The sequence below is a fragment of the Dicentrarchus labrax genome, unplaced genomic scaffold (assembly GCF_905237075.1).
Source record: "Dicentrarchus labrax unplaced genomic scaffold, dlabrax2021, whole genome shotgun sequence".
NCBI classification, from domain to species: Eukaryota; Metazoa; Chordata; class Actinopteri; family Moronidae; genus Dicentrarchus; species Dicentrarchus labrax.
The window spans coordinates 6753660-6780406 of record NW_026136724.1 but is presented as its reverse complement, the minus strand read 5'-3'; the positions used below and the strand labels follow the sequence as shown (position 1 = coordinate 6780406).

Below are 26747 nucleotides of genomic sequence, written 5' to 3'. Positions count from 1 at the left end.
CTGTCTGCTAAACATCTGCTGTACAGCGGATATGTTGGCTAAATGCTGGCCAGAGTGGTAAAGAGTGTCTGGTGTCTGCTTTATATCCGCATGCATGGAGCCTGTGCGTGTTGAAATACTGAGTGCAAAACACACACAAACACACACGTGGGTTTACATTTGTAGGAAATGTAGTCCTAATTCTAAACAAACATACATACACACACACAGAAAAAACCCACGAGTAAAGACTCATATTACGATCATTCGGGAATTTATTCCAGGAGAAAGACAAACGAAACACAATCAGTCGCTCTGGCCTGTGTCGTCATGGTAACTCTGATATGTGCACATGATTGTCGAAGGCATCTGATATACAAGCCCCATTAACAGAAAGTCGTCATCATCATCATCATCATCATCATCATCACCACCACAGCACAACAAGTGCGGCAGGCAGTGCCCGCTCTGAGACATGAGTGTGTCGTCGGTGTGTGTGACAACGGTGCACGGGATGGGAGTTTGTTGTGGTCACATGCAGAGAGTAAATACAATACAGCCCGCTAACTCAGCAGGCTGTGGACGAGGACGCCCACAGGGAGACACACCGGGGCCCAAAAAGCAGCTTGTGTACAGTTTTGGCCCTACAAACACATTCTGAGAGGCAGAGCTGCTCTCATTGGTTGAGTTACATCTTAAGGGCAGAGGTTAAGGAGGCTTTTTTTAACGTTAGCTAGACTGAAGCTAACAGCTGCTAGCAAGGCAGCTTTGGTGCTAACCAAAATCTAGCAATGCTAATATCGTGGCTCCTAAAGCATTTGGCAACAGTTGATTTTTAAAAACACTTAATTACATATAAGTACATTAAAGATGATCAGATATAGTCAGAAGAAGATATAGTAAATATATTCTCTTGTAAAATTAAGTATGACATCCACGCTAACTGCTAAAGTAGCTTAAATAAATAAAATAGCCATTAGCTACATGGACTTGACCTCCATGGAAGCAGAGTTAGCAACAAGCCTGGCCTGTAGCTTTTCAAGAAATAATACTCCATAAAAAGCTATCTGAGTTAGCTACTTAGCCTATTCATTCAGTCAATTTCTAACTCGCCATATGAGGCTATTGCTAACTAGGTCAGCTAATGTAATAAATGTCAAGGTCATCAATGAACGAGAAAGCAAATAAATTAAAGAGTTTTTGCCACATTTGTCCAAGGCCCCAGATAACTTTACTTTGAAAGAAAATCAACCCATAATAAATTGGTGCAAAACTCTAGAAAACAATGATTCAATTTCACTCTGAGAGCCACAAAAATCCCTAAATAACTTTTTGTATCAACACAGTTTGCGCTGATTTGTGTACAAAAAAAATAAAAAAAAAACTCTTTAACATCCATATCAGTAAATTATTATCAGGCCAATGTATGCAGGGAATCAGCAGCATTAGACCAGCTTTCATTGAAGGGAACCATGTTGGAAGATGGTCTCCAGTTCTCTTAATAAATGCCAGTTTGGTGGATTATTTCTGCCTCTCGAAAGCGTTTGTAGGACTGAAACTCTAATCTGCTGCCGAATAAACCTCAGGCATCTCAACCTGTGTACGTCTTTACATAATACAGAGATACTTACATCATACAAGGGCATATAAGATTATGCAAACACTCATGGTGAAGTTGAATCCTTGAAGCACTTTTTTTCGACATGCTTGTGTTTTCATCTTTTGTGCCGATGCACTTCTTCGTTAAAAAAAAGAAAAAAGAAAAAGGTCAGAGGAGTGTGAGCTCGAAGGGCAAAGGGCGGACGAGAGTGGGTCGCAGCCGGCCCCTCGTTCTTAACAGTGTGTTTCTGAGTCGGTCACAGCTTTGGATTTCTTCCTTTAGAATGGCAAAAACGTAAGCCTGAGTTCAGTAAACGATGCTTTCACTTTTAGTTTGGACTGACACTGAAGTGGTGGTGGAACACTGGATGGCATTAACCCGCGCTGTGTAGCTCAATCACACAGTGCCCGACTGTATATGAAAGCAGGAGGGAGTAAAGGGGATTTTAGCTTTTTTTTTCTTTTACATTAAACATTCCATAGAGAATACAATCAACTTCCCTCGACACACACTCACTCGCTCACTCACTCACTCTCACATGCCTGAACAGCAAAACATTTGTAGATATTATCTTGAAAATGATCATTCATATTCACAATCTATTTACAGTAGCATCTTTAACATGGAAAGAGGCATTCAGAAAACTTTTTTTTTTTTTTTAAACAACAGACATAAAACCACTGAGCAGCATGAACCCCGAACCCTCTGCCTGCCTCACAATACATTCGTAAACCCAAACGTCCAGACTCAAGTGGACGACATCACATTTAATGAAACATATAGTGTTGGCTGCTGATTCATTAACCAGAGAAAAACCCGGTACATTTACACTTTTACAATGTAGCTCATTCAATAATAATAATAATAACAGTTAATAGTTAAGTGACAGGGATTCAGTGTCTTCCACTTATTTATTCCCCAGAGCTAAATCTTTTTTTTTTTTTTTAAACTATAGGTGCTGATGTTGTTTCCTTTGTTTCCTTCCAAGAAAAAGCATAGACGACACACTTAAAAATGTTTAAAAAATGCATAGCAATCAATGGGTATGTATACATGGTTACAGTGAATAATAAGATTAAGGTGATCATTGGAATAAAGCCCTTGCATGGTTAAAAGTTCCCCTCAGTAACATATGGATAAATACATGGATTGACTTTATAGTTTGGTTAGTAGAGATGTAACACACAAAACCCTGCTGTAAAAAAGTCAGAATTAATATATACTTGTGAAAGGTGAACTGTGTAGTCATGCAGTAGGAGACACATGGGGTGTTGTAAATCAGTAAGAAACACTATAAAAGTTAGCTTTCTCTATGACTGCACATTTATAATAACAACATAAATCAAGCCAACTGGCTTTTTCTTACACACCTAATTCTACCAAAATTATTGAACTAAAACTCTATGAGTGGATTAGTTGCTAGGGCAACATGCGTAAAGTAGCTGCAATGTTTTCAGATCAACAACCGTTTGACAATTTATGTTTAAGTATTTGACCAACAGTGCAGTAAATCTGGCCTGTGTGTTGGAGCCCATATATATGAGTTCAGTGGAACAAGGTGTTCCTTTCTGGACAATTCCAGCGTGATTAGAGGGTTTTTTTTCTGGGGGAGGGGAATCAATCAATCACTCTGAATGACAGTTTACAGCCAGAATACCAAGTTGTAGATTTACATGTCATATTGATGTGTACATTCAAGGACAGTAAATAGGTATTTCTGCTTGCTAACAAAGCAAAAACTGAAGTTTTAAAGTAAAACTTCCAACCAATAGCTGTCTTTCTGCCTCTGTCTGTGGCCAAGATGTTACCAGCAACTACTGCTGGACATATCTTCCTCCTCTGTGCCATAGAGCTTCACTGTTGTCCATGAATGATTAAAACAATAAGCCACACTGTTGCACTGGTTACCATCTTACTTCATTTCCATGAACACAGGCACTGTAGTTTATTTTGAGTCACCACATATTCTGTCATGCTACTGAAAACACTCATTAGTGCAACCAATATGCATGAAAATAGCCCCCGAAGAATCCACTTTTACTCCTGTTAGAGTAACGTTTGCTAAAAACTACAGTGCCCAGCTGTTTTAGGAAATTACTGAGCCTTTAAAAAAAAAAAAGATATCTTTGTGACTCAGTTTTAAAGATTTACATCTTTAGCAGGGGCCAATGGGCTGGGGCTGAGAGCTAAAGATGGGGTAGGGTAGTATTAAGAGGGCGGTTAGCACATTATTGGTTAGGGAACAGTGGGAAATCCAAACACACTGGAATTGTCCTATCAGAGCTTACTGAAGGAAGGAGGTGCTGCTGTTGAAGAACAGAGAATATATCATTCACGAATGTCTTGTCATGGTTTGTTTTAGTCAACTTCAGTGCCAAATAGGTGCAGCTCAATGTACCCAACGACGCAGCAAGCCAAAAGTGAATTCCAGAAAGCTTGGGTGAGAGTTGATTTACTGCGTTTCTTTTTACCCTACTTTGACTTTCATCCAGCTGTAGTCTCACACTCTTCTGACATGCTGTACAGATTAAAACACGTACTGTGAATAATTTGCAGATACTTTTCAGCACCACTCTGTGTAGATAATTAAAAAAAAGGTAAATGGCAACAGATTAGGAAGAGATCAAAGGTCAATAAATTTCTCTCCAGATTAATTTGCAGCTGGAGTTCAGCCCTTAGTTTTAGTTCACTTGTGTCTCAAACAGCTTCATATCTGACTAGTTCCAATTCATCAAGTAGGAATGAACCAAATTGTCTTCGTACTTAGCACTAGTCTTTGGCTACGATTCACAATAAAGGGAACAGTAGAATTGCATCTGATAAACACATGGCAATCTGATATGTGTGAGTGAGCGCCCAACATAGTACAGTTCCGCTAACTGAGTTATGTCTAAAAGGCCATTACAACCAGCGACACCATCTAAGCTACTGTAGTCATGTCAGAGTCAAGAGAAGGTGACATTTAAGTAAAGTCTGAGTTCCATTAAGAACAAATTAAACCAAAGTCAGGTTGTCGTATAAACTCAGAATAAAAAAGGAACTCCAAGCTGTGGACAGTCATGCCATCTTCTTTTAAATGACGCCTCGAAATTGTCCAAAACTGATCTGTTGTCCCACTCGGACGGTGACATCACTGAAGTTCTGTGTTGTCAGATACATTTTCTACAAGTTGGCCAGTAATGTCAACCAACCAGGTGATCGGGTGCAACTTCTGAGTTGCGTTTAGAGAGAAAAAGCATCAGAAGTCTGTCATTCAAATGGATGCAGACAGACAGTATTGGCGTCCCCTTGTAGCCATTGGTGCGCTGGCCATCGGATCACCGATACACTGACAGTATATATAATGGACAGAGCTTCTGGGTCTGTCCAAGTGAAGTCAGCGGGGAATTGTCTTAAACCTGCATTATATGTAATGGCCAGCAGGGGGAGCTCCATTGGCTGCAATAAATTATAATACCATGCAGTCTTATGGAGAAATGATCTGACTTCTGACTTGATTTATTAGCTCAGTAAACAGTTTCCTAATGAGTTAATGGTCTCAATCTCTAGTTTCAAGTTTTCTTCCATACAGCATGATGTTCATTTAGTAAATGATGGTCCATTTTTGAGTAAAATAGACGATAAAGCCACGTATGCTTTTGGGCATGGCTACCTTGTGACTGACAAATCATTCTCAGTAAGTCTCGGTGTAACTGTCAATCTAGGCAGTGCTGATCAAACACGAAGCAAGATTCTGTTACTGCAGAAACGAGATTGTGTGTGACCAGGCGAGCCGCCATCGTTTCCTGCTACGGACGAGTCAAAACTGTGCAGCCAATGAGAGCAGCTCAACTAGCAGTACGTCACCTCCGCTGGCTCAGACAAACTGCTTCAAAACGGTACTCCACAAACCAGTATAGGTAATAGGTTCACACTTGGTTAAAACCAAACCCTCAGTACAAGTGGAAGTAGGGTTGTAAAAAAATATAATTTGGCTTTGCTACTCATGTTCAAATTAACACTTGATGGACTATTTCACTAATTGAGAGAAGAAAGCTACACATTATGGTCACTGTCTGCTGTTGGGTCATAAAGGCTGGGATGTCTGGATTCAGCAAAGCTAATCTATCCTCCATGTCATTTGGGCAGTTCCATCAATAACCACTGTTCCAGGCTTGGGGATTGCATCAACAAAACATAATAGCCAAAACAGAGTTGTGCATGCTGTGTAAGAAGATCAAGTCCAATACATCTTGGAGTCCTTGGTGGAATAGTCTGAACCTAAGTCTGAGTCTTCAGTATCCAAGTCACAAGTCTGTACAACACTGCACTAAGGACACCACTAACATCTTAAGCCCTGGATCATTAACTGTTATGCCTCTACACCTGGACCAAAAACACTGACAGAAAAACCTCAATCAGGAAATCGGTATTTGCCAGCTCACAGTGCAGCTGTAGTTTTCCCTGAGCACTTCTGAACTGGGCGCAGCTTGACGATGCAAGAAGGTGAGATCATGGCTTCTTTAGAGGGGGAAGAACAGCGGCAGGCAGAAGCTTCTGCTGTCTTGGATTTTGCCTCCAGACAGGCCGAATACTCTGAGGATCCATGTGGGAGGCAGTTAAATATCTCAGAGATGGTTTGTAACCTTGAAACGGCACTGCACTGCTTGTGGCTGCTTAGTTTGGGAAATCAATGGGGAAGCTATCATGAAATCTCTAATATTCTGAACTGGAGGCAGTTTTCCAGTAAATACCGCTACCTATCCTATCGTATCCTATCCTAAACCTGCTGCATGTTTCATAGTAACCTGTATGTGTGTCCCTTAAAGGGTGATTGTTATAAAAGTCTTATAAAGTAAGAAAATAATAAACCAATCAGAATCTTTCAGACAATAAACAAGTTGTACAATACTCTGACATCCACTCTGGGTTATTTTTTTCTATAAAGAATCACAATCTCTACTTTCTGATAAACGTAAGTGGATGGCGGCTAATATGTGTCTGACAACATATCTGACCCTCTCTGTGCAAAATACATAAAGCGCTTACTCATGTTTTCATATCTCAACAGTCGTATGGTACTTTTAAAGCACTTCTTAAAGCACAAACAAACAAACAAGCCCATAAGGACATGTAACATTTCTTAAAGGTGCTATACGTACAGTTTTAACAAGAATAAATCACTGTCATATTAGTTTGCTACATTAGTAAAATTAGTGTAAACAAATCAGGTCATTGTAAGAAGACCTATCAGCCTCTACTCTGCTTTAACGCACCAGGTCAGATTTGGAGGGAAATCTGCTGGATTGCTTTATGGCACGTAACAGGAAGAGGGTGCTGTTCTTCCAGAGCAAACAGAGCCAAAGCATTCAGAGACTGTGGTCATGGTGGAACCAAGAGTAAACAAAGAGGTTATCTGCAATGGGGTTTCAAATGTGGAGCCAACGCTTGCACAATTATTAGCTGTTAATTAGTGTGAGGTAGAGGTGACCAGTCATCTTGGCTGTGGTCTTATTTATTTACAGTAATTATACCAAAGTAGCACTATCAATTTGACAGTTAGCTTTTTAAAAGTTACACATACCACCTTTAAAATGAACAGTAATAATAAAAAATAAAACAATCCAGTTGCCAACAGTCAAACCTAATTTGGAAAAAAGCGAAATAGAGTGGCGCAGGAAAGACCAGATTCAAGAGGGAAGTTGATGTTGACTGACATTGAATAATACGATACCACCGGCCACACTGTGAACCACCAATCAATGTTCAAGCTTGCAACAGTCGACACCCACTTATCATTAAACAGCAACCAATCGCAGCCGGCCATACAAACATCCTCAATGAGAGTCAGAGGCCGTGCTGTTGCTGTGGCAGGACGAATCCTACACGGCGTCCTGGTGGGTAGGTGGTGGGCATACAGTATGGCGCTGTGTGGCTTGTATCGGTGGGGTGGAGGTAAAGTCCTCTGCTCCCCTGGGAGCAGGGCGGGGAACTGTCTGGGCGGCGCTTCCAAGTGGAATCGAGTGAGGAGAGGGAGGGAAGAAGAAGAGGGCGGGGGGGGGGAGGGGGGATACTCTTCCTCTCCTGTCGTCTTCTCTTTCCGTCTCTCTGCCTCACAGCGCTGTGGCCTCCCAGCTGGTTCCCCGCGGGACCTGGCGTCACTTGGTCTCCGTGAGCACCGGGGCTGGAACGGCTGAGGGATGTGGCCGGTTCAGCTCTGCCCCTGTGGCGGGGGAAGAAGCGGCAGACGCCAGACTGCAGGGTGTGACCGGCGCAGTTACACCTGAGAGGGAAGAGTCGACAGATGTATGAGCACCATATATATATATTTATAACAATATAAGCTCCAAATTCTAAGTCATTTTGAAACAATGGGGAATTTTAGACAGAGGTAGACAAAAGCAGGCTTCACATTTTTAGCCGGTGATCACTGATTTTTGACTTTATTGACTGTAACCATCTAATCAACCTAATGTTAACTTCATAAATTGGTTGAAAATGCTGTCTGTGGCTGAGTTTCAAGCTGATTCATTCTGAAATGAGAGTCTTGTAAAAGGGGTCTAAAATATGCCCTTGACGGCGACGTACATGATATGCTAAAAGAATAAAGCTAACAAATCCCCGGCAAAAAATGATACATATGGCATTGTTCCTGTATTGCAGTGTAGAGCCAGTTAGTTCTAGTATTAGTATGACAAGGAAAAATGTAAGATTACACGGTCATTTCATTCTAACCTAACACTGTTTTTGCTGCTTAGCTTAAAAACTTAAAAAAAGGTTTTTGCTTTGCTATTTATGTTTTCAAACAGAATGCATTTTGTCACTTTTAATGCTATAAGAGAAAAGGCTTTTAGGATGAGGACCAGCCGATGTTAGCAACACTATCTCAGATTTCAGTTTCTCAGAGAAACACTACACACTGGATGTGTTATCATGAAAAGTGGGGTTTTTTTTAACCGATAGGGCTGTACACCTCTTGAGCTTGTGGAGAAATCCAAATGACAGGACTGCTGTGGCTAGTTGTGGTTGCTAAGCTAGGATTGGACAATCACGGTTTGATTTAGCAAATGATCAACTCTTTAACTTTTGTAATACACATATGTTATCTTGACTTTATGGTGCTACTGATACTTCTGACTCATACTCACATTCCTTGCGAGGAGCCGCTACGTTGTTGTCTATGGAAGAGGTTTTGCTGGCGGCCGCGTTGGTGCTCTGGCTCTGCGCCGCCTGGCCAGTGTTTTGGCTCTGAACTGGCTGGTTCTGGCCCGCCTGGCCCGGCTTCTGCGTCTGGCTAGGCCTGGTCAGCGGATTGGAAGCGTCCATGCTGCTCCCCATGCTGCTGCCAAGCTGCAGCCGCCTCATGTGCCGAACCACGGCGGTGGCATTGAACGCTTGCTGGAGAGAGGAAGGAAATAGGAATAAATAAATAGAAAGAGAGAGCTCTCATAAACTGCATTTTAATAGCATCTTCTATATTTTATGTCTCCTGTTAAAACAGGATGTTTTGGTGTGACATAACAGCGAGTGGTGTAAACAAAATGAATCATGGAGAGGAGCAAAGCAGCAGCAGAACGGTTCAAAAATCTGAGATGTTTTTATTCATTAAAGGGTTTTATTTCTACCCATTGGTTCGCCACATTATCAGTGTAGTGTTTGACGAGTGAGATTATATTGGGGATTTTTAAATATGATGTCACTGAAAAAGATCAAAAAAGCAATTTTTCATTTCATAGTGGCTTTGAAGTTACAGACCAGAATCTGCTTTCAATGAACTGGCACTAGTTCAAAAATACCACGATATGGTCTTCTGTTGCAGTTTATCTTCCATTAAAAACATCTGAGCTTCAAATATTACACAAGCTGGATGTACTATTAACACCCAGAGCTGAAAGTGGTGTACTGTGTGATGAGCAGTTCTTAAAAAAAGTGGAATTTGTTTCAAGTCTCTCTCTTCCTCCAAGGGCTTTAGTAGCAAAGTAGATGATGAAGGTTAACCATATGGCGGGCCAGGTTTTACAGAGTGATTCATCTTTTAAAACCACTTACAATTGTTTGAGGAGTTGTAATGGAGTAATACTAAAGTCTGCTGCAGTAAAGCCAAAAAGAATAAACTGCAGTAAACAACATTTACCCTCCATTTGCTCTTAGCGAAGTTCTTTCTGATCTGTCGGCTGACTGACTCATGGATGTTCTTGCAGAGTGCTGTATCACCGGCGATCCTGATATACACACACACAAACACACACACACACACGCACAAATTCTCTGTTAACACTTCTGACTGTAAGTCAATATCCGTATTGATTTTATGCCTTTTTGTTAGCTGGTGTATGACATTCTATGTGTGTGTGTGTGTGTGTTACTCACCAGGGGTGTCTGAGTGCCTGGTCACAGGTAAAACGCTTGGCTGGATCTTTTTCCATCAGATTGCCGATGAAATCCTTGGCTGGCAGGAGAAAAAATCATCAGAAGGCCATAAAACATCAATAACTTTAGACAAAAACACCACGTCAACTTTAAAGAGCATTTTGAGAACTCTTGGGGTAATATGATTCAAACAGACATTTGTGACACAAAAACATTGATAATCTCTGGCATTTCAGTCATTTTGAATTTGTGCGAATATTCAACAGCATGGAGTGCCATCTTTTGTCTGCTGAAAACCTCACATCTATAATCTTCCCCCAAAACCTGGGGCTGATGGTACGGACAAATCAAAAATTTGACCTGATGATCGTACTAGATGAAAAGGTAAGGGATTACCAAAATTCAAAAATGAATCCATCCTGAGTGGAGTGAACCGTCTTGATATTAGTTTGACAACAATATGTTAATGTGTTGGGTTTCAAAGGGTTACAGGGGTTGAAAAGTATCGCCACTAAGCTGCTTCTTCAGTTGAGGTGAAAAATAAAGTCATCCAGAAACAGGATTCATGAGGGTCATACAAAATAGCAGAAATCTGCAAAATGCAGCTACCCCTTGTCTGGCAAAACCCACCAAACTCTGGTTTGGATGATTTCCATTTGAGCTCCATCTGCTGTATTTGCTTCAAGAGGAAACCTGACACTGTTGGAAACACAAGGCTTTACCTGACAGCACATAAATGCTATTTTATCCCCATCCACACACACACACACGACTGGAGTCAACACAACCAGGTTCCCAGCTTACCAACACTATGCTGGTTTTACTGCCAGGCTTTGCACATAGCTGTGGTGGCCACACACACACACACACACACACACACACACACACACACACACACACACACACACACACACACACACACACACACACACACACACACACACACACACACACACACACACACACACACACACACAAATACATTAATTCCAGGCAGATGATGTCAGAGGCCGTGATGGAGAGGTGGTGTGTGGTCCATATGTGCCACATGGTGGACAGAGGAGGAGGAAGGGAAAATGGTCAAGGAAGCAGGGAGAAGAGGAGGAAGATGAAGGCTCACCTGAGTCGGATATGTCGTCCCAGTATGGTGCGTCAAACTCGTAGTCGGCTTTCAGGATCTGTTCGAACAGCTTGGAGTCGTTTTCGTCGTAGAACGGAGGGTAACCACACAGCCTGCAGACAAGGGGTTCACTCAGTCAACCATTCATTCTGTGATTCATTGATTAACTCATTCATTTAGTCTTATTCAGTCATTGATTGATTTATACATAACTCAGTATTAGTATATCTCAGTATAAGTAGTATAACTCAGTATATATTGCCATTTATTTTCTAATTGATTCAGACAATTTAAAGATATTTAGCACAGACAAAATATTGTGATTTATGTCAATATCAGGCAAATATTCTGATTTTGAATTTGAATTTGAATTACAACCATAAAGCCCTGCTCTGGATGTCAGGGGTCTCTTTTAACTGTGTAAGTATTAATAGCAGGGGACAAAGTGATTTTGGTCACAGCAGTGGTTAATGTGACAGCCCCTTTACTCGTAGTCGTGGCCGTAGTGGCTGTATCACCTTAATCAGGTTAACATGAGATTACTGGTTCCCAGTGTAACTGAAGCTCCAGTCTGATTCTCCATAATGAGCCAACTGAACCAACAGCAGAGCTGCTGCTCAACCAAAAACATCATCTGAACCTCATTACAAAAGTTCTGAATGCACCAAGAGATTTTCATAAAAACTCATTAAAATGCCGTTCTCCATCGATACACACACACACACACACACACACACACACACACACACACACACACACACACACAGAAGAATAAAAGAAAAGCACACCAGGAAGAAAGGAAGAAAGATTCTACCTGCCGAGAGGAAAGAAAGGCTTTCCGTTTGTTTTTCTGGTTCCTCATTTGGTTAAAGACCCACCTGTCACTCAGCTAATCCTCCACTCCATCGAACACTCTCACACACACACACACACACACACACACACACACACACACACACACACACACACACACATACATAACACACCAGGAAGAAAGTTGGGTCCTGCCTGGTGTGAAGAGATGCTTCCCTTTTGTTTTTCTGCTTTCACGTTTGGTTGGAGACTCAGCTGTCGCTCACCATCCATCCCACTGAACACACACACACACACACACACACACACACACACACACACACACACACACACACACACACACACATACTCACAAATACACATACACACTAATACACATACTCACAAATACACATACACACACACACACACACTTAGAATCCCAGATGATTATCATGGCTGATTACCTGATGTGATCTTTCCACCTGAGCAGCAGCTAAAAGCTAACAAGGTCTGAATCCCAACGCTAATTGTGCTAATTGCTAGTGGGGAGCCTCTCTCCCTCTCTCTCTCTCTCTTTCAAACACACACACACACAAACTTTCTCCACTGAGATGGTGGCAGCAGCACCAAAACCAAATTTAACTCACTTTTATACAAAATTCTTAATTTAACATGTGGTTTACAGGCATATAAAACACACACACACACACACACACACACACACACACACACACACACACACACACACACACACACACACACAGAGTGACACACACTAACAAACTAATGTATAAGATCGGAAAACAACGGGACAGAGAGACAGTGAGAGAGGGAGACTTTCACTCATCATAATCCCATCACAGACACGTTAGACCCGTGAAATTTCTTCCTCTCTGCCACCTCACACGCTCTGCATCCCATTAGCCTGCTGCTGACCTCTGACCCCTGATCTGACCTCACGCTCAAGATCATTATGTCTATGTGAGGTGGAACACACACACACACACACACACACACACACACACAAACAGAGATATAGATGGAGAAACACACACACCTTCAAACAATTAAAGCAATGACTGTAGGCAGCATTGTATGCATGTTAGTGGCTATGCTCTAAAGAAACACACACACACACACACACACACACACACACACACACACACACACACACACACACACACACACACACACACACACACACACACAGGGGCCCAAAAAGATGCACACACTCTAAAACAACCTTCTGCACATAACAGTAAGCTGAGCACACAGATCTTGTTCACATGCACTCAAACATGTACACACACACACACACACATACACACAAATGAAAGTGTGTGTGATGGTAAGAGGTGGGGGTGACGTGGCAGAAGAAAACCAAAAAGCAGATTAAAAGAAGTCTAGCCTGCAGCTCTATGTCCATACAAGGCCATTCAGCAGAGCTCCATCTGGCTCTGATGACGGCACACAAGCAACATCATCAACGCACACACACACACACACACACACACACACACACACACACACACACACACACACACACACACACACACAGGAAAAACAAATACACGCACACACGCGGGACCAAGGTCCCAGTGTGTTAAGTTTAGCTCCGGAGCAGTGCTATATGACCTTTAAGGGCACCCGCCACCATGCATGCATTAGCATAAACTAGCATTTCTAACTGTTACTGCAGTTTCTAGTGAATGACAAACTAATACTAAATAGATTAATGAAAAGAATGTGAAGGCGGTTTTAAGTGTCATTAATGAGTTTGTAATACATCACAACACAGCCAGTGGTTTTGTGTGTGTAGAAGCTTAGCTGGAGGTGAGTCACTCTGAGTCATGTGTGTGTCTGACTCTTATTTTCAATAGATAGATACGCTGTTACAGATTCATACATGGAGAAGAAGGCAGAGCTGTTTTCAATTGATTGTGAAGTCTGAAGTCTGTGGAGTTAAAATATCATTTACCTGTGTTTTTACAAGATTCACAAATGTAAACAAAGTGAAAGTGAAGAAAAAGATTCATTTCTCATAGCCTACATCTGCAACAGCAGTAATACTTCCATGGGGACTGGAAAGGCATTCATTCAATAGACTGTGGCTTTTTAGCAAATACTAAAGACATCAGTCAAAACTCATCACCTTTTATGCTTTCAAGTCTTAGGAGTTTGCTTTCACAACTCAACTGTAGTCTTTAAAGGCCTTGCACAACCACACAGGTGTTTCCACTTGTTCTGGCTAATAAGACTGCTACGGCCCTTTTCACACACAGCAGACTTATCATTGTCAGTCAAATGAGTCGAGTCTTGCGGCAAAATAAAGCCCAAGTCGAGTCAATAAGATTTATTCACCTAACTTGTCACAGCAGTGAAGTCCAAAGCCAACTTGATTATCCGACAGAAGGTGTTTCAAATTGTGGTTCCTGGAGGGAAACTCATGTAATCTGACACCAAGTGAGAGAGTGGTGGTGTCAGTCAGGCTGTCCAGTGTGATGGGATATAAAGAGGACCAGTTGGTACTTACAGGATGTAGGCGATCACTCCAATGGACCAGCAGTCCACTGCCTTACTGTACGGCTTCTGGGCAAGAACCTCTGGAGCTGAAAGCGTAAGAAAAATTGATTAACCTTGGCTACTTGTTCTGGCTATGCGACATTTTCCATTTTGCAGTAGCCTGGCGTTTAACGTAGCTTAAATCCGGATTGTTATTTTTGGTAGCACACTACTTTCTTCAGCTTGAGGTCCAGTTAAAAGTGCCGTTAGAGTTTTACATGAAAATGCAGCTGTTTTATGAGCCTGAAAAACAGAAAATATGCAGACTCTCTATGTCTGTCCAAATTAAAATCACATGTCAGTTTGGTTAACGGTGGGAAAGTTTCTGCAGGAGGTACTGGTTCTCACGGCTCCAACAAGTCGTACCTGCCATGACAAAAAAAAAAAAGGCAAGGCAAAACAATAACCCAAACAAAGCAATGATGTCACGATTTAACATTGTTTAACATTAAGCTAACTGCTGTTTTGTAAAATCAGACGTATTTGTGCAGTTTCCGTTCCTCTGCCGTTATCCTCGCCTGGCCTGACCTTACTCTCCAGCTCATCATCGAGCCTCGGACAGAGCAAATTACTGATGACAGTGAGCTCACCATAACATCACCCCACACATACACACACGAGGTTGGACCGAAATAGGTTTGGCACACATACACAGACACGCAGCAAGAGATGAAGAAATACAACTCATATCTGGGGCCGAATATAAACTTTGCACACATGTGCTGAATCAGAGAGCTTAGTTTTGTTTATAGGTCTACCCTGACTCATTGTGAAGGTGTGTGTGTTTGTTCTTGTTTTGCTGGATTCAGAATGAGGACATTTTTACACACTGAGGTCATTGTGCCTGCTGCTCACGACTTTAATAAGTGAGTTTAGGGTCAGATATGCTGATAGAGGGTAAATGTGTAAAATATGGTAGTAATCCGAAGTGTTTTTCTGCTATTTAGCTCAATTTCTGTTGTTAAATTTCTCAGTTAAAAAAGTTAAAAAGTTAAAAGTTAAAAAACTCATTGCTTTGGTATTTCTACAAATCACATGTGAAATAATGAGCAGGACCTCACCATCCTTGCTGATGACGTCTGAGTCTCTGTTTCGGTTATTTTTAGTTGCGCTTCAGTTATTCATTATGTTTCATGAGCTTTCAGATGGTTTGTCTCACTTTATTGTGGACAAAAACAATAAAATCACGTAAAAGGCTGAATGTCTAACAATTACTCGTTAAATGTATGATTGCTTTCTGGGATTTGGCTGAGATGAAGACAACTGTAGGAAACAGAGAGCTTTGTTTTGCTTTTGGTAGGTTTCGCTTTGACTGATTCCTCTATAGATTATGTGCCTGCAGCTGCTTCACAGGACAAATCATCACCCACCAGAAATCTGACAAAGGTGTGAACGTTAACTGCCATGTGTTTTATCCTGTGCCTATTTATCACGTTGAATATATGAATTTTAAAAGATATGTTGTTGTATTATATTTGTAGAGTGTCCTTTTAACATCTGGTCAAAGACAATGGATATATAATTATCCTTCTAGGCTAACTCTGGCTCATTTACAATATTTTTTTTCTGCTGATAAATAGCATTGTCCTTGTCAAATAAACTAATAATAAAAGTAAACAGAATAAAATAAAGGAGGTGTCACTGGAAGGCTGTTGCAGTGAAGCAGCTGTAGGTGTATTGTGTATAATAGCTGATCTAATGCTAGTGTTCTAAACATTTTCATGGTATCAAGCCATCATTCATTTAATGTAATCTCTATTGAAGCAGGTTGTTCAATCGTAGTTCCACAGCCATTTGATTTCTGTTGGAGAACTCTATTTACCCCACCAAGTAACTTTGTCAATGAAGTACGTGTACTCATGCTCACCGTAGGTCTGCTTTTCATTTGCTGCATTCTGAGTTATATTTAGACACACATTGTCTAGATTGGAAAGGCCTTGTGGCCAAGCAGACCTCTGAGGGAGGTGGAGGAGACCTGGGGTCGGGGGTGAAGCCCAAAATGAGCTGGGTGGGATAGATGGATGACATATGGTGAAACAATTTTTGTGTATCTCCATATGTGCATATCTGAAGCATTAGTATCTGTAGTCTTGTTCAATTAAATTTCATAGGTTTAAAAATAGGGGGGAAAAGAAAGGAGGCCGTTTATGAGCAGCTGATATGATTTCTAAACTTCTAAAAACACTGAACTGTTACACAACCTGAACTCCAGCTGGATTTAGTGGAGTTGGCCTGATGGGGGCGCTACAAAATCAGAAGTTAAACTAAATTTAAACAGTTATTTATGTATCTGTCTGTCTGTATTTCTGTGACAGATTTGTTTATGTGAGAGTTTGTACGCTCTTTGTTAGAACAACCAGTCTGTTTGTGTTCTGACATGAATGTGTGTGTGCTGTCAACACTGAACATCTGTCTCTTATAACAACACACGCACAGATACAGAAATGCATGCACACACACGAGCAGATGCACTCAAACGCACACACAAAAAATTAAAATATACAGAAACACATGCGTACCTACACACCTATATTAGCACACACACACACATGCATGCATGCACAGTCTAGTTCTGTTCGGCTCCATGTTGACTCAGCAGAGGAGGCTGGTCTGTCGGGAACTGATAAGCGTGATTGGTGAGCGTGTGTTTGTTAGTAAGGTGCACGCATACACACACACACACACACACACACACACACACACACACACACACACACACACACACAGCTCCAGATCACAGTGAATGAACAAAGATGATGCACGTTGTCAGATGGAAACAACATGCGCTCTTTGAATTTTTCACGTGTGCTGCTGGATTGACGCCTGCAGACGGCTCAGCTCATATTTACACTAACACGTAGTGACATAATGGGAAATAAAAACTTGTGTGACCTCCATCACCAAACCAAGACACTGATATGAGTACAAAATCGATTGCCTCTTCGCTAAACCCCTCCCCCCAAACAGAGATTATCCAACCATAGCTTAGCAACCATAACTAGGCACAGCAGGTCTGTCAAGCTTTGGATTTGTCCACATTTGGAAGTTGGATAAAGTTTATTATCTGTTTCATTTCTCACTCACTCAGCGATGTAGTGCAGCTATCTAGGGCCAGCTGTCCTTTGTATCTTATCATATTTTATTTGAATTTGTATTTGTATTCATTCTTATTATCCTGGTTTGGTAGTATACTCTTACCTGTGTTTCATTCTTTGTTTGCTGCTATGACACCTGAATTCCCCCCTGTAACCTAGTGTTACTTCCAAGGCCAAGAAGCGTTTCATACTACATTATTTTGTGTAGTTACAGGTTACATTAAATAATACATCCACTGGGCAGTATTTCAATACCGACTGGAAGCCAGTCTTCGATGCTCAGAGTTTAGGCTAGTTTAGTTTAGGTTCAGTTTTAACAGTAGCGTGTCTTCTACATCCACCATCATTACAGGCTGTTGCAGGCCAGGGACGACTGACTAACTTACCCACATATCCCGGCGTGCCGCAGGCGGTGGACATGACGTCACCACTGCCCTCCATCTTGGAAAGACCAAAGTCGCTGATCATGATCTTCGACTCGTCTTGGGGATTAAAATACAGCAGGTTCTCTGGCTGGAGGAAGGCGACAGAGAGAAAGAACGAGAGAGAATCAAGTGTTTTCGTGGTTTTCAAAGGTTTTTATATTTATGGTAATTTTGTAGTCAAATGTAAGAAAAACTGAGCAGCTAATATAAATGCAACTGTAAAAGAAAGTGACAGACACTGTGCTGGTTAATGGAGGTCTCTCTGACCAATCCCCTCTCTTCCAACAGCCGGCACGCGCCACTCTGACCCACAACGCACTGCATGTGTCAAGCCACTGCCCTTACTGCTGCAGTTAATCATTGGTTGTCAAGTGAGAACGAACCACTCGTGTGGATTTCAAATGTGGGAGGAGAGTGTGTGTGTGTGTGTGTGTGTGTGTGTGTGTGTGTGTGTGTGTGTGTGTGTGTGTGTGTGTGTGTGTGTGTATGTGTGTGTGTGTGTGTGACAGTACCTTTAGGTCTCTGTGTACGATGCCCATCTTGTGCAGGTAGTTCACAGCATCCAGGACTTGACGGATAAGCGTACTCGCATCCTTCTCCGTGTAGAAACCTTTTTCCACGATTCGGTCAAACAGCTCTCCGCCAGACACCCTGCAGAGTGGAAAGGAATGTATGTGTCAGTGTATGTTTGTTAAAAAACATTGGCATGCATGCACACACTGTCACACACACATACACACAGCAGTAACCCGTAACAGGCTTGGGGGCGTTGCTGGGTCGAGATTTCTAGTAATTTATGAGCTGTGGATGTTTCAAGCCAAGAGTGTCGGGAAGCTGTGAGCCATGTGCTACCTCACACACACACACACACACACACACACACACACACACACACACACACACACACACACACACACACACACACACACACACACACACACACACACACACACACAGCAGCATTTAGCATACCTTGTAACACTTGTTTATTTTTGAACATGTGATAAAAGTTGAAAAATACATCCTCCTATATCCCTGGAAAGGATACCCTTTCCTTTCATCTTTCATACCGATTCCCAACTGGATTTTTACAAATTTCAAGACTTCTGTCTGTTTCCATATGCAGCTCCCAAAATTCAAAAATATCCCTAGATTATTCATTGATCAGTATGAAATCAGTTAGAATAGCAGCAAAATTAATTTTAACTAAAGGATTGTACGTGTGTGTGCCTTTGTGTTTCTGTATGTTATAAAGATGAGGATATTTCCCATTTTCAGTGCAGCTTTACTTCCTTCATGTCCTGATCTTAAAAAAATTATATTGGATTTGGAAATATATTAAATACCATTATCATCACAGCAGCAAAATATTGACAAAAATAGTTTTGGGCAACTTCTTTGAGAGATAAATTATGAACTTAGTACTTGTGGTCCATTTTCAATGAATAATCTGCTTTTAAAAAGGAGTCAAAGCTCCTGCCAAAATATTCTGACATATCTGCAGTGCAGCTCTGTGTAGACAGAATGAAACCCATCAATGCTGAAAAAAAGAAGAAGAAGAAACTCATTCTCTCATTTGACCCAAGAAAAACACTTAAAGACATTCTTCTGCAAATTCATCTGCAATTTCTCCCCGCTGGCAGATTCTTTCAATATTTAGTTTAATGTTTCATGACTCCAGACCACATGAAATGACTTGTTCAGGTATAGATACACTATGTACAGATGGAAACTGGCCCATTGTCTGCTGTACAGACACATAGCTCCACCTGCTGGAGGATAACATCTTCCATCACCTCACAATATCATCTCATCTAAATGTTTGTATGTTAATGACTGCAATACAAATTGTAGCAAAAAGTGCCAACATCAGTAAGTAGCGTGTAAGTAGTCAAAGCAGCAGCACAGGGGCAGTCATTGTAATATTTCCACTAATAATAATAATAATAATAATAATAATAATAATAATAATAATAATAATAGTAATAGTGGCAGGAGTAGTAGTAACCAACCAACCTTGTAGTATTCTCCATGTACTGCGTGTTTATGCTGTAAAGCATAATGAAGGACACACACACACACACACACACACAGGCATCTGAACACAAGCACTAATATACACAAGTGGCACCAAATGTGCACACACACAAACACACAACACCACAGACACACGAGAATGCACAAAGGCAAACACACGCACGCCTGTATGCACACACACAGAGTTGCACGGCGTATCCGCGGGGCGTCGTCACAGCGACAGATCAGATTAGAGCCTGTGGAACTTAAACTCTAATGAAGTTTCTGAAAAAAAGAGATCAGAATTAATTGCTAATCCTTTCTCTCTTCAAAGAGGGCAGTGAATAGTTGGGTTTCAGAGGCAGTCATGTCTGGGAATGACAAGAAAGAGCCACACACACACACACACACACACACACACACGCACACACGCACACGCACATTGCAAAAGGGAGATCAGCCACCAGGCTGCATGGTTGCATAAGCGTTTGCGTAAGGAGACCATGGCAATCAGACAGGAGCACCCACACAAGAACACACAAACACACAAACACACACACAAACATAAGGCATAGATATACAGATGCGAGGGCAGGACCGCATACACACATAGATAAAAACATTAAAGCAAGAGCATTCACATGAACGCATAAAGACAAGCATGAAAAACACAAATATACACATACAAGGTCAAACACACGGTAAACACACACAGCTGACACAATGTCACACACATACACGAGGCCAGTAAAACATGGCTGAAGGATGGTCCAATGACCTCCGTTCAGCTTTTCACATTTGATACACAATAAGAAGATAGAAAAAACATCCGATAGTAAGGAGGTCAAAGGTCACAGCACCCTGACAATGTATTCATACAGTACAGCACAGGGGCTGTTTGTGCTAGTTGGGTGTGGTTTCAATTCAACACAGAATGCGGCACATGCTGCTCATGCCGACCTGAATCGACGACACTGTGCGGCACCTAAACAAAATACAACGTGTACCGACAGCATCGTAAAAAATACAGACTAAATAACACATATTTCACTTGGCTTGCCGTGGCTAAATCCAAAAAGAAAAGGTACTGCCTCTGCCAACACTTTACAGCTGTGAAAAGACTAAATAAAAGTTTAGCACATCTGCACCACCAGCTGTTATCTGATGATCAGCTGAAAGAGATCAACATCATACCTGCAGCCTCATATGCCAGCTGTACTCAATTTAAGCAGGTTTTCTAGCCACTGCAACTACGTATGACAGTAAATAATGCCAGTCTGACAGCCTGCACAGCACAAAGACCCTGAAACTGAAGCAGCTAAATGGAATTAAGCCATCAGTAATTCTATCATTTACACCTGTGCTTTTCTTACTGTAGCATGTTAAAATGTCTTCAGTGAAAAGGCTTTTACTCTAGCCTCCTCTACCTAATTATTGATTAAATGGTCGTGGATATTATGACATAAGTAAATGCTAAGAGACTTAAAGCAGGAAGAGAGACGTTTTCATTCCATGATATTTTCGATTGACTTTCAGTCAATCTAAAATGAAACTATAAAAATAACAAGGACTGCTGACATGAAAACCTCCAGGCTCATCATTTAACATTTTGAGTCATCTTCAGATGCTTTATTGAAGGTGTTTCCGGGGGTAGTCATCTGTTTTCCAGCTATTAATGGGCGAATTTCAGGTATTAACATTTTCCCATATTAAATATTGCGACAATCCTCCTTCCTTCCCGTTTCACCATCCCTACATCCATCTCTTCTCTGACAGCTGATCTGTTAGAAGGCAGGCAGTCGTATCGCTCTCTGGAGGAGATGGCTGTGCATCACGGCTGACATCGGGCCTCATTTCCCAGCATGTGTGTATGTGTGATACGCGCCGTTCACCGTGGCAGAGATGAAGAGCTATTACAGTCTTGCGACCTGACTAAATAATCACAGCGGCGAGTCGAAGGTCTGACCGGAGCTCCTGAGCTGCTGCTGATTAGCTGCCATCGAGGGGGGGAAAGCCCTACAATTTCTAAGACACCTCCGGTTTGCTTTCTGGGATCCAGTTGATGTTTGTCCACACAAACACTTAAATCTAATTAAGGCAATTCTGTGGAAACCGTAATATAAACACTATAATTACACTAATTATATCTTCTAACTTCTAATTTGTGTAAACATAACCTAATTAACACAGCTAGTCAGCTATTCAGCAACAGATCAATAATTGGATCTTATTTGGGCATTTGTTCTTGCTTTGAATTTGTGTAGAAATAATAAAAGTGACCTGTAGACTATCTGACAGCCTTCCAGACATTAAACAGATTGTGAATTCAACGGAGGGAAACATCGTGAACCTTGTAATTGATGTATTACCATAACAAGGTTATGCAAAGTAGTAAAGTGTGATCATAGACGTAGCACTGAAATTACTTAAAGATTCAGATTTTTGGTTTGAGAACATTCTAATATATTAATAAAATACAACATAACGTTATTTCTGGGCTTATTTACATCTTTGTCGCTGGTGTCTATGCAGTTATGCAGATGGAGACAGGTATTTAATGTTTGACATTAAGAAATGATAAAAAAATGGGTCACCTGTTAGCTCACATGGTAGAGCTGGTGCCCCATGTGACAAGGCTGAGTCCTTGCTGCAGCGGCCCAGGGTTCGAACCTTTGCTGCGTGTCATCCCCTCTCTTTCTGCCCCCCTTTCCTGTCTATTTTCAATTGTCACTATCAATTAAAGAAAATAAAAGCCAAAAAAATACAAAAAATAAGAATGCAAAATTAAAAAACTAGAAAATTGAGCATAAATTGAAAATCAAATGGATGTACATTACTTCTAATTTACTTGGCGATGTAGTTAGCATTGTAGCTAGCTAATGGAGGACACATTCACTCAGGTCAAACTGGGTGATATGGCTGTCTGATTTAATTTCTTGAGATATTAGAGTTTACCCTTATTAACATTTTAACTCCAAAATGTGCCACTATTCTCTAGTTAGAGGACTGGGGTGCATGTTCAGCAGTTGATTCGATGCTATCAGAATATAAGGGTTCACACCTGCATAAATGAAGTAAAAGTAATTAGTAAAACCAGTTCAACCATTTCAGATAAAGTGCTGACCATAAACTTTTCCTGTCAGTGGAGAAACCCACAGAAACAAAGGTTAACATTTATGAACAACTAGGTGTTTAAAACAAACAAACAAACAAACAAAAACACACTAAACAATTAAGATTATACCACTTGCCTATTTATTGGCTGCATATCCTGTCTAAGATTAATGACGGCCTCATCACAGTCAGATGTTGTATACTTATGTAATACTTTATTCTGGATTTTTTAGAAGCCAATTTGTTCTTTTACTAATATGCAATTCACAATATGAACAACATCAATATAAAACCCAAGTTGCACTCGGTTGCATCGATTTTCATAGCAGCACGGACTGATTGCCTCCCTGCGGTCGAGGTTACGTAAGACAAGCTGTGATGAACAGGAGCGAAGGAAAGGCTGTCAGACTGCATCGATCTGCCACGCCACAATTACACAGAAAATATTCAAAAATGCTTGTTCCTAAATGAGATTCCTGTCAGCGGGAAAAAGCCCTGACATCTCAATAAATGCACATAATTAGAACAAATGAGGTTACTTATTACAGTAGCGATTGGTACAAAATCATCAGCAGAACTTTCATGTTTGCTGAAGCACTGCGGAAATGTGTGATTAGTGAGAACAATTTTTCACCAGTTGCAGCAAATGATGGACACTTAAATGCTTAATGTTTCAGCAGATCAGCCGTACAGTGAGGAAGCCCCTGTGTACAGCTCAAGGAAGAACCGCCTGCAGCACTGAGGCCAGATGAAAAGGGAGACTGAACTACTCTCTCCTCTGATGCTTTCTCACTGAGTCTTCTATATTTTAACATGTTTTTCACAGTGAAGCATTTCTCTGATTCTCTGTCTGAACATAAGAACCGCAGAATCTTAAAACAGATACTCTGAAAGCATTAGTCAACTAAAATACAAAAATATAACTTATACCAATCACAAATGTAGAAGGGTCTGGATGATGCTCTTAGATTATCCAAAAGCTTGTCCAAATGAGTCAAAACTATCAGAAAAAAACTGCTTATTAAAGCTGCATTACACCATTTAAATGTAAAGGTCCAGTGTGGAACATTTAGGAGGATCTATTGGCAGACTTGTTTGGGACGAGTGTGAAACTTTGTGGACTCTTCGCCAAAGCAATTATGTCCCTTTTGACTGCATTCTAAACATTAAGTTTGCATGCCTTTAAACCTAACACTGAACTCACGACAGGGCCTTAAGGGTTCACCCGACAATTAAAGTACCCAATGAATTTATTAGATTAGTACAATGAGTCAAAGTTGCCTGAAGTTGAATGTTAAAGGGCCATTCCACCAATTTCACACATTAAGTTCAGCTTGCTTGTCACGCGGAGCTCTGTGAAAACGGTTGTTTAATGTCTAATGTGGTTCTAGAGGGAGCTTTCCAAAGTGTAAAAAAAATAACCGTTATGATGCCATCTTAAAAATCTCCTCATTAGGCAGACAGGTTAAGGGTTAAAAGGTCCAGTGTGTAACATTTAGGCTCTATTGTCAGAAATGGAAAATAATATTCATAGGTATGTTTTCATTCGTGTCTTACCATCTGAATATAAGAATTGTTATGTTTTTGTTAACTTAGAATGAGACGCTTATATCTACAGAGGGAACAGGTCCTCTTCTATGTTTCTCTGGTAGTCCAAAACGGACAATCCAAACACTTGCTCTAGATAGGGCCTTTTGCATTTTTCGTATTTTTCACTCTGCTTTTAGCTCAGTTTTGATTTCTACCATCCCCCGAGGGAAATATTTCTATCTTCATCTGCTTAATGCACCATTGTGTTAACCAACATCACACACACACAGACATCTGATCAATTGTTAATATGGAAGACAAAAAATATGTTTTGAATGTTCAATGTAATGATAAATGTCCATAATATTCACTTAGTATTGTTGTATATGTAACAAATGTATACAATTGCATTATCTACATAGTAATGACATACATAGCAATGTATGTACAGTATGTGTGTGACTTAATTATTAAAATGTAATTTGTTTTTGTTTTGTTTTCCTGTGAAATAAAAAAAAATAAAACAGCATTTTCATTTTAACATGAGTTGTTAAGTTGTTCACACGTAACTTTGACCCAGCAATGCAGCTCCTTCACATTTTATCTTTGTGACATTTCAAAACTTCCTAGCGAATCTCTCGTGCCGATAATGCCACGCGCTGCAATTCCCAATGTCACCCTAAAATGTTATGTTACCTAGATGTTACCTCTGACCCTATAACTATGGAAACTGACCCATATTCCATGAACAGATGGTACCTGGGAAAAATGCAAGTGATCAGGTGAAAGGCAAGAGGAGATGGCAGTGGAAAAAGGTGTTGAGATGAGAGGAAGGGAAGCTATGCAATGAGAGGAGACCAGATGGTGTTAGAGAGGAGAGAAGAAAATATGTGAGGAGGATGAAGGAGCAGAGGTGGGATCCTTCCTGTTACTGTCTGTGTCACACTTTACACAAGCAATTAATTGAATCTATTTTAATGATTGGCATAAGAAAACACAGTGAAAGCAGTAAAAATAAAGCAGCAGGTGTACAGTCAAAAGCTCTAGGGATGAGGATGTATTGACTCTGAAAACCTGTGCTGTAGGGTATAGCAGAAATAAGTACTTAACCAGCAGTATTTGTAATAAAGTCTATTGCTGCCCAGAATCAGAGTAAGAGCAGCAGTGAGAGGAAGCAATATTCCAGTAAAACCTCCATCCAAAGTGATCAGATCCCGTGTGTTCAATTTGAATAAAATTAAAAGATCTGCAACTGTGATTCTGGAGGTATTCTACTTTATGGGTCGGTGCCCTTTAATAATGTACAGTTTTAATTAATTAGTTAAAAAGCTGCGATTAGTAACCCTGATGTCCAGAGCTGAATTAATCATAGTAAAATGTTTAACTTCGTGCTGTCAAACGATTACAATATTTAATCACAATTAATCGCATTAATGTCATAGTTAACTCGCAATTAATCGCACATTTTTTGTGTTTCACTGACAGCACTAGTTTAACTGCATGGAACATAAAATTATTTAGCAGTGAGATAAGACTGAATAGGGATTATCAACCAACAGTAGTAAATGTAACAAATGGGCAGGGGCAGTCGGCCAGGAAATATAAATGCGCTGTTAACTGGTTTATTCCGACAACAGAAACTCAATCGAAAGGTTAACATTGTAGGTAAACAGCTTAATCAGACCTTAAGACCTCTGACTGAAGTCTGGCCAACACAGGGATTTCAGCTGATGTAACACACTCCTCAGTGGAGAGATGGAGGAACTTCAGCTCGGAGAAAGGCTGAATGGGTTTCTTAATTTAATGTCTGAGTGTCTGAAAAGAGCTGAACAGACGTTATTTACCTCTGTGTTCACCCGAAAGTCATCTATTATTATTATGTCAGCTTGTTAGCTAGCTGACATAAGCTAGGAAGTGGAGATGAAAAATAAGCCTCAGAAAAGTTTTCTTTTAACGGCTGTAAGTAACTTTGGATGGAAGAGCACATTCTTCCTCACAAATGACACGTTGAATTAATAATAAGCAATAAACTGTACCTTTTTTTTTTATTTTATACAGACGGTTTTGCTGCTATGGCCTTATTATCTTCACTTCAGCTAACTTAAGCTAATTTTACATAGATATTGTTGTATAACTGACATTACTGAGTCTTTGTGATGGTT

The 26747-nt window shown here is 40.7% G+C and overlaps 1 protein-coding gene across 1 annotated transcript in view; it reads right to left on the bottom strand.

The window, feature by feature from the left end:
• Positions 1-236: 236 nt before the first annotated feature.
• Positions 237-26747, bottom strand: part of camk1da (calcium/calmodulin-dependent protein kinase 1Da) — a 59702-nt gene continuing 33191 nt past the window's right edge. The window contains exons 4-11 of the mRNA XM_051392793.1: positions 18438-18576; positions 17887-18013; positions 14377-14452; positions 11049-11161; positions 9929-10007; positions 9693-9780; positions 8707-8956; positions 237-7841 (exon numbers count right to left, since the gene is read on the bottom strand). Coding sequence (XP_051248753.1) covers positions 7717-7841; positions 8707-8956; positions 9693-9780; positions 9929-10007; positions 11049-11161; positions 14377-14452; positions 17887-18013; positions 18438-18576 — 997 coding nt within the window. The 3' untranslated portion in view covers positions 237-7716. The remainder of the gene's footprint in view (positions 7842-8706; positions 8957-9692; positions 9781-9928; positions 10008-11048; positions 11162-14376; positions 14453-17886; positions 18014-18437; positions 18577-26747) is intronic.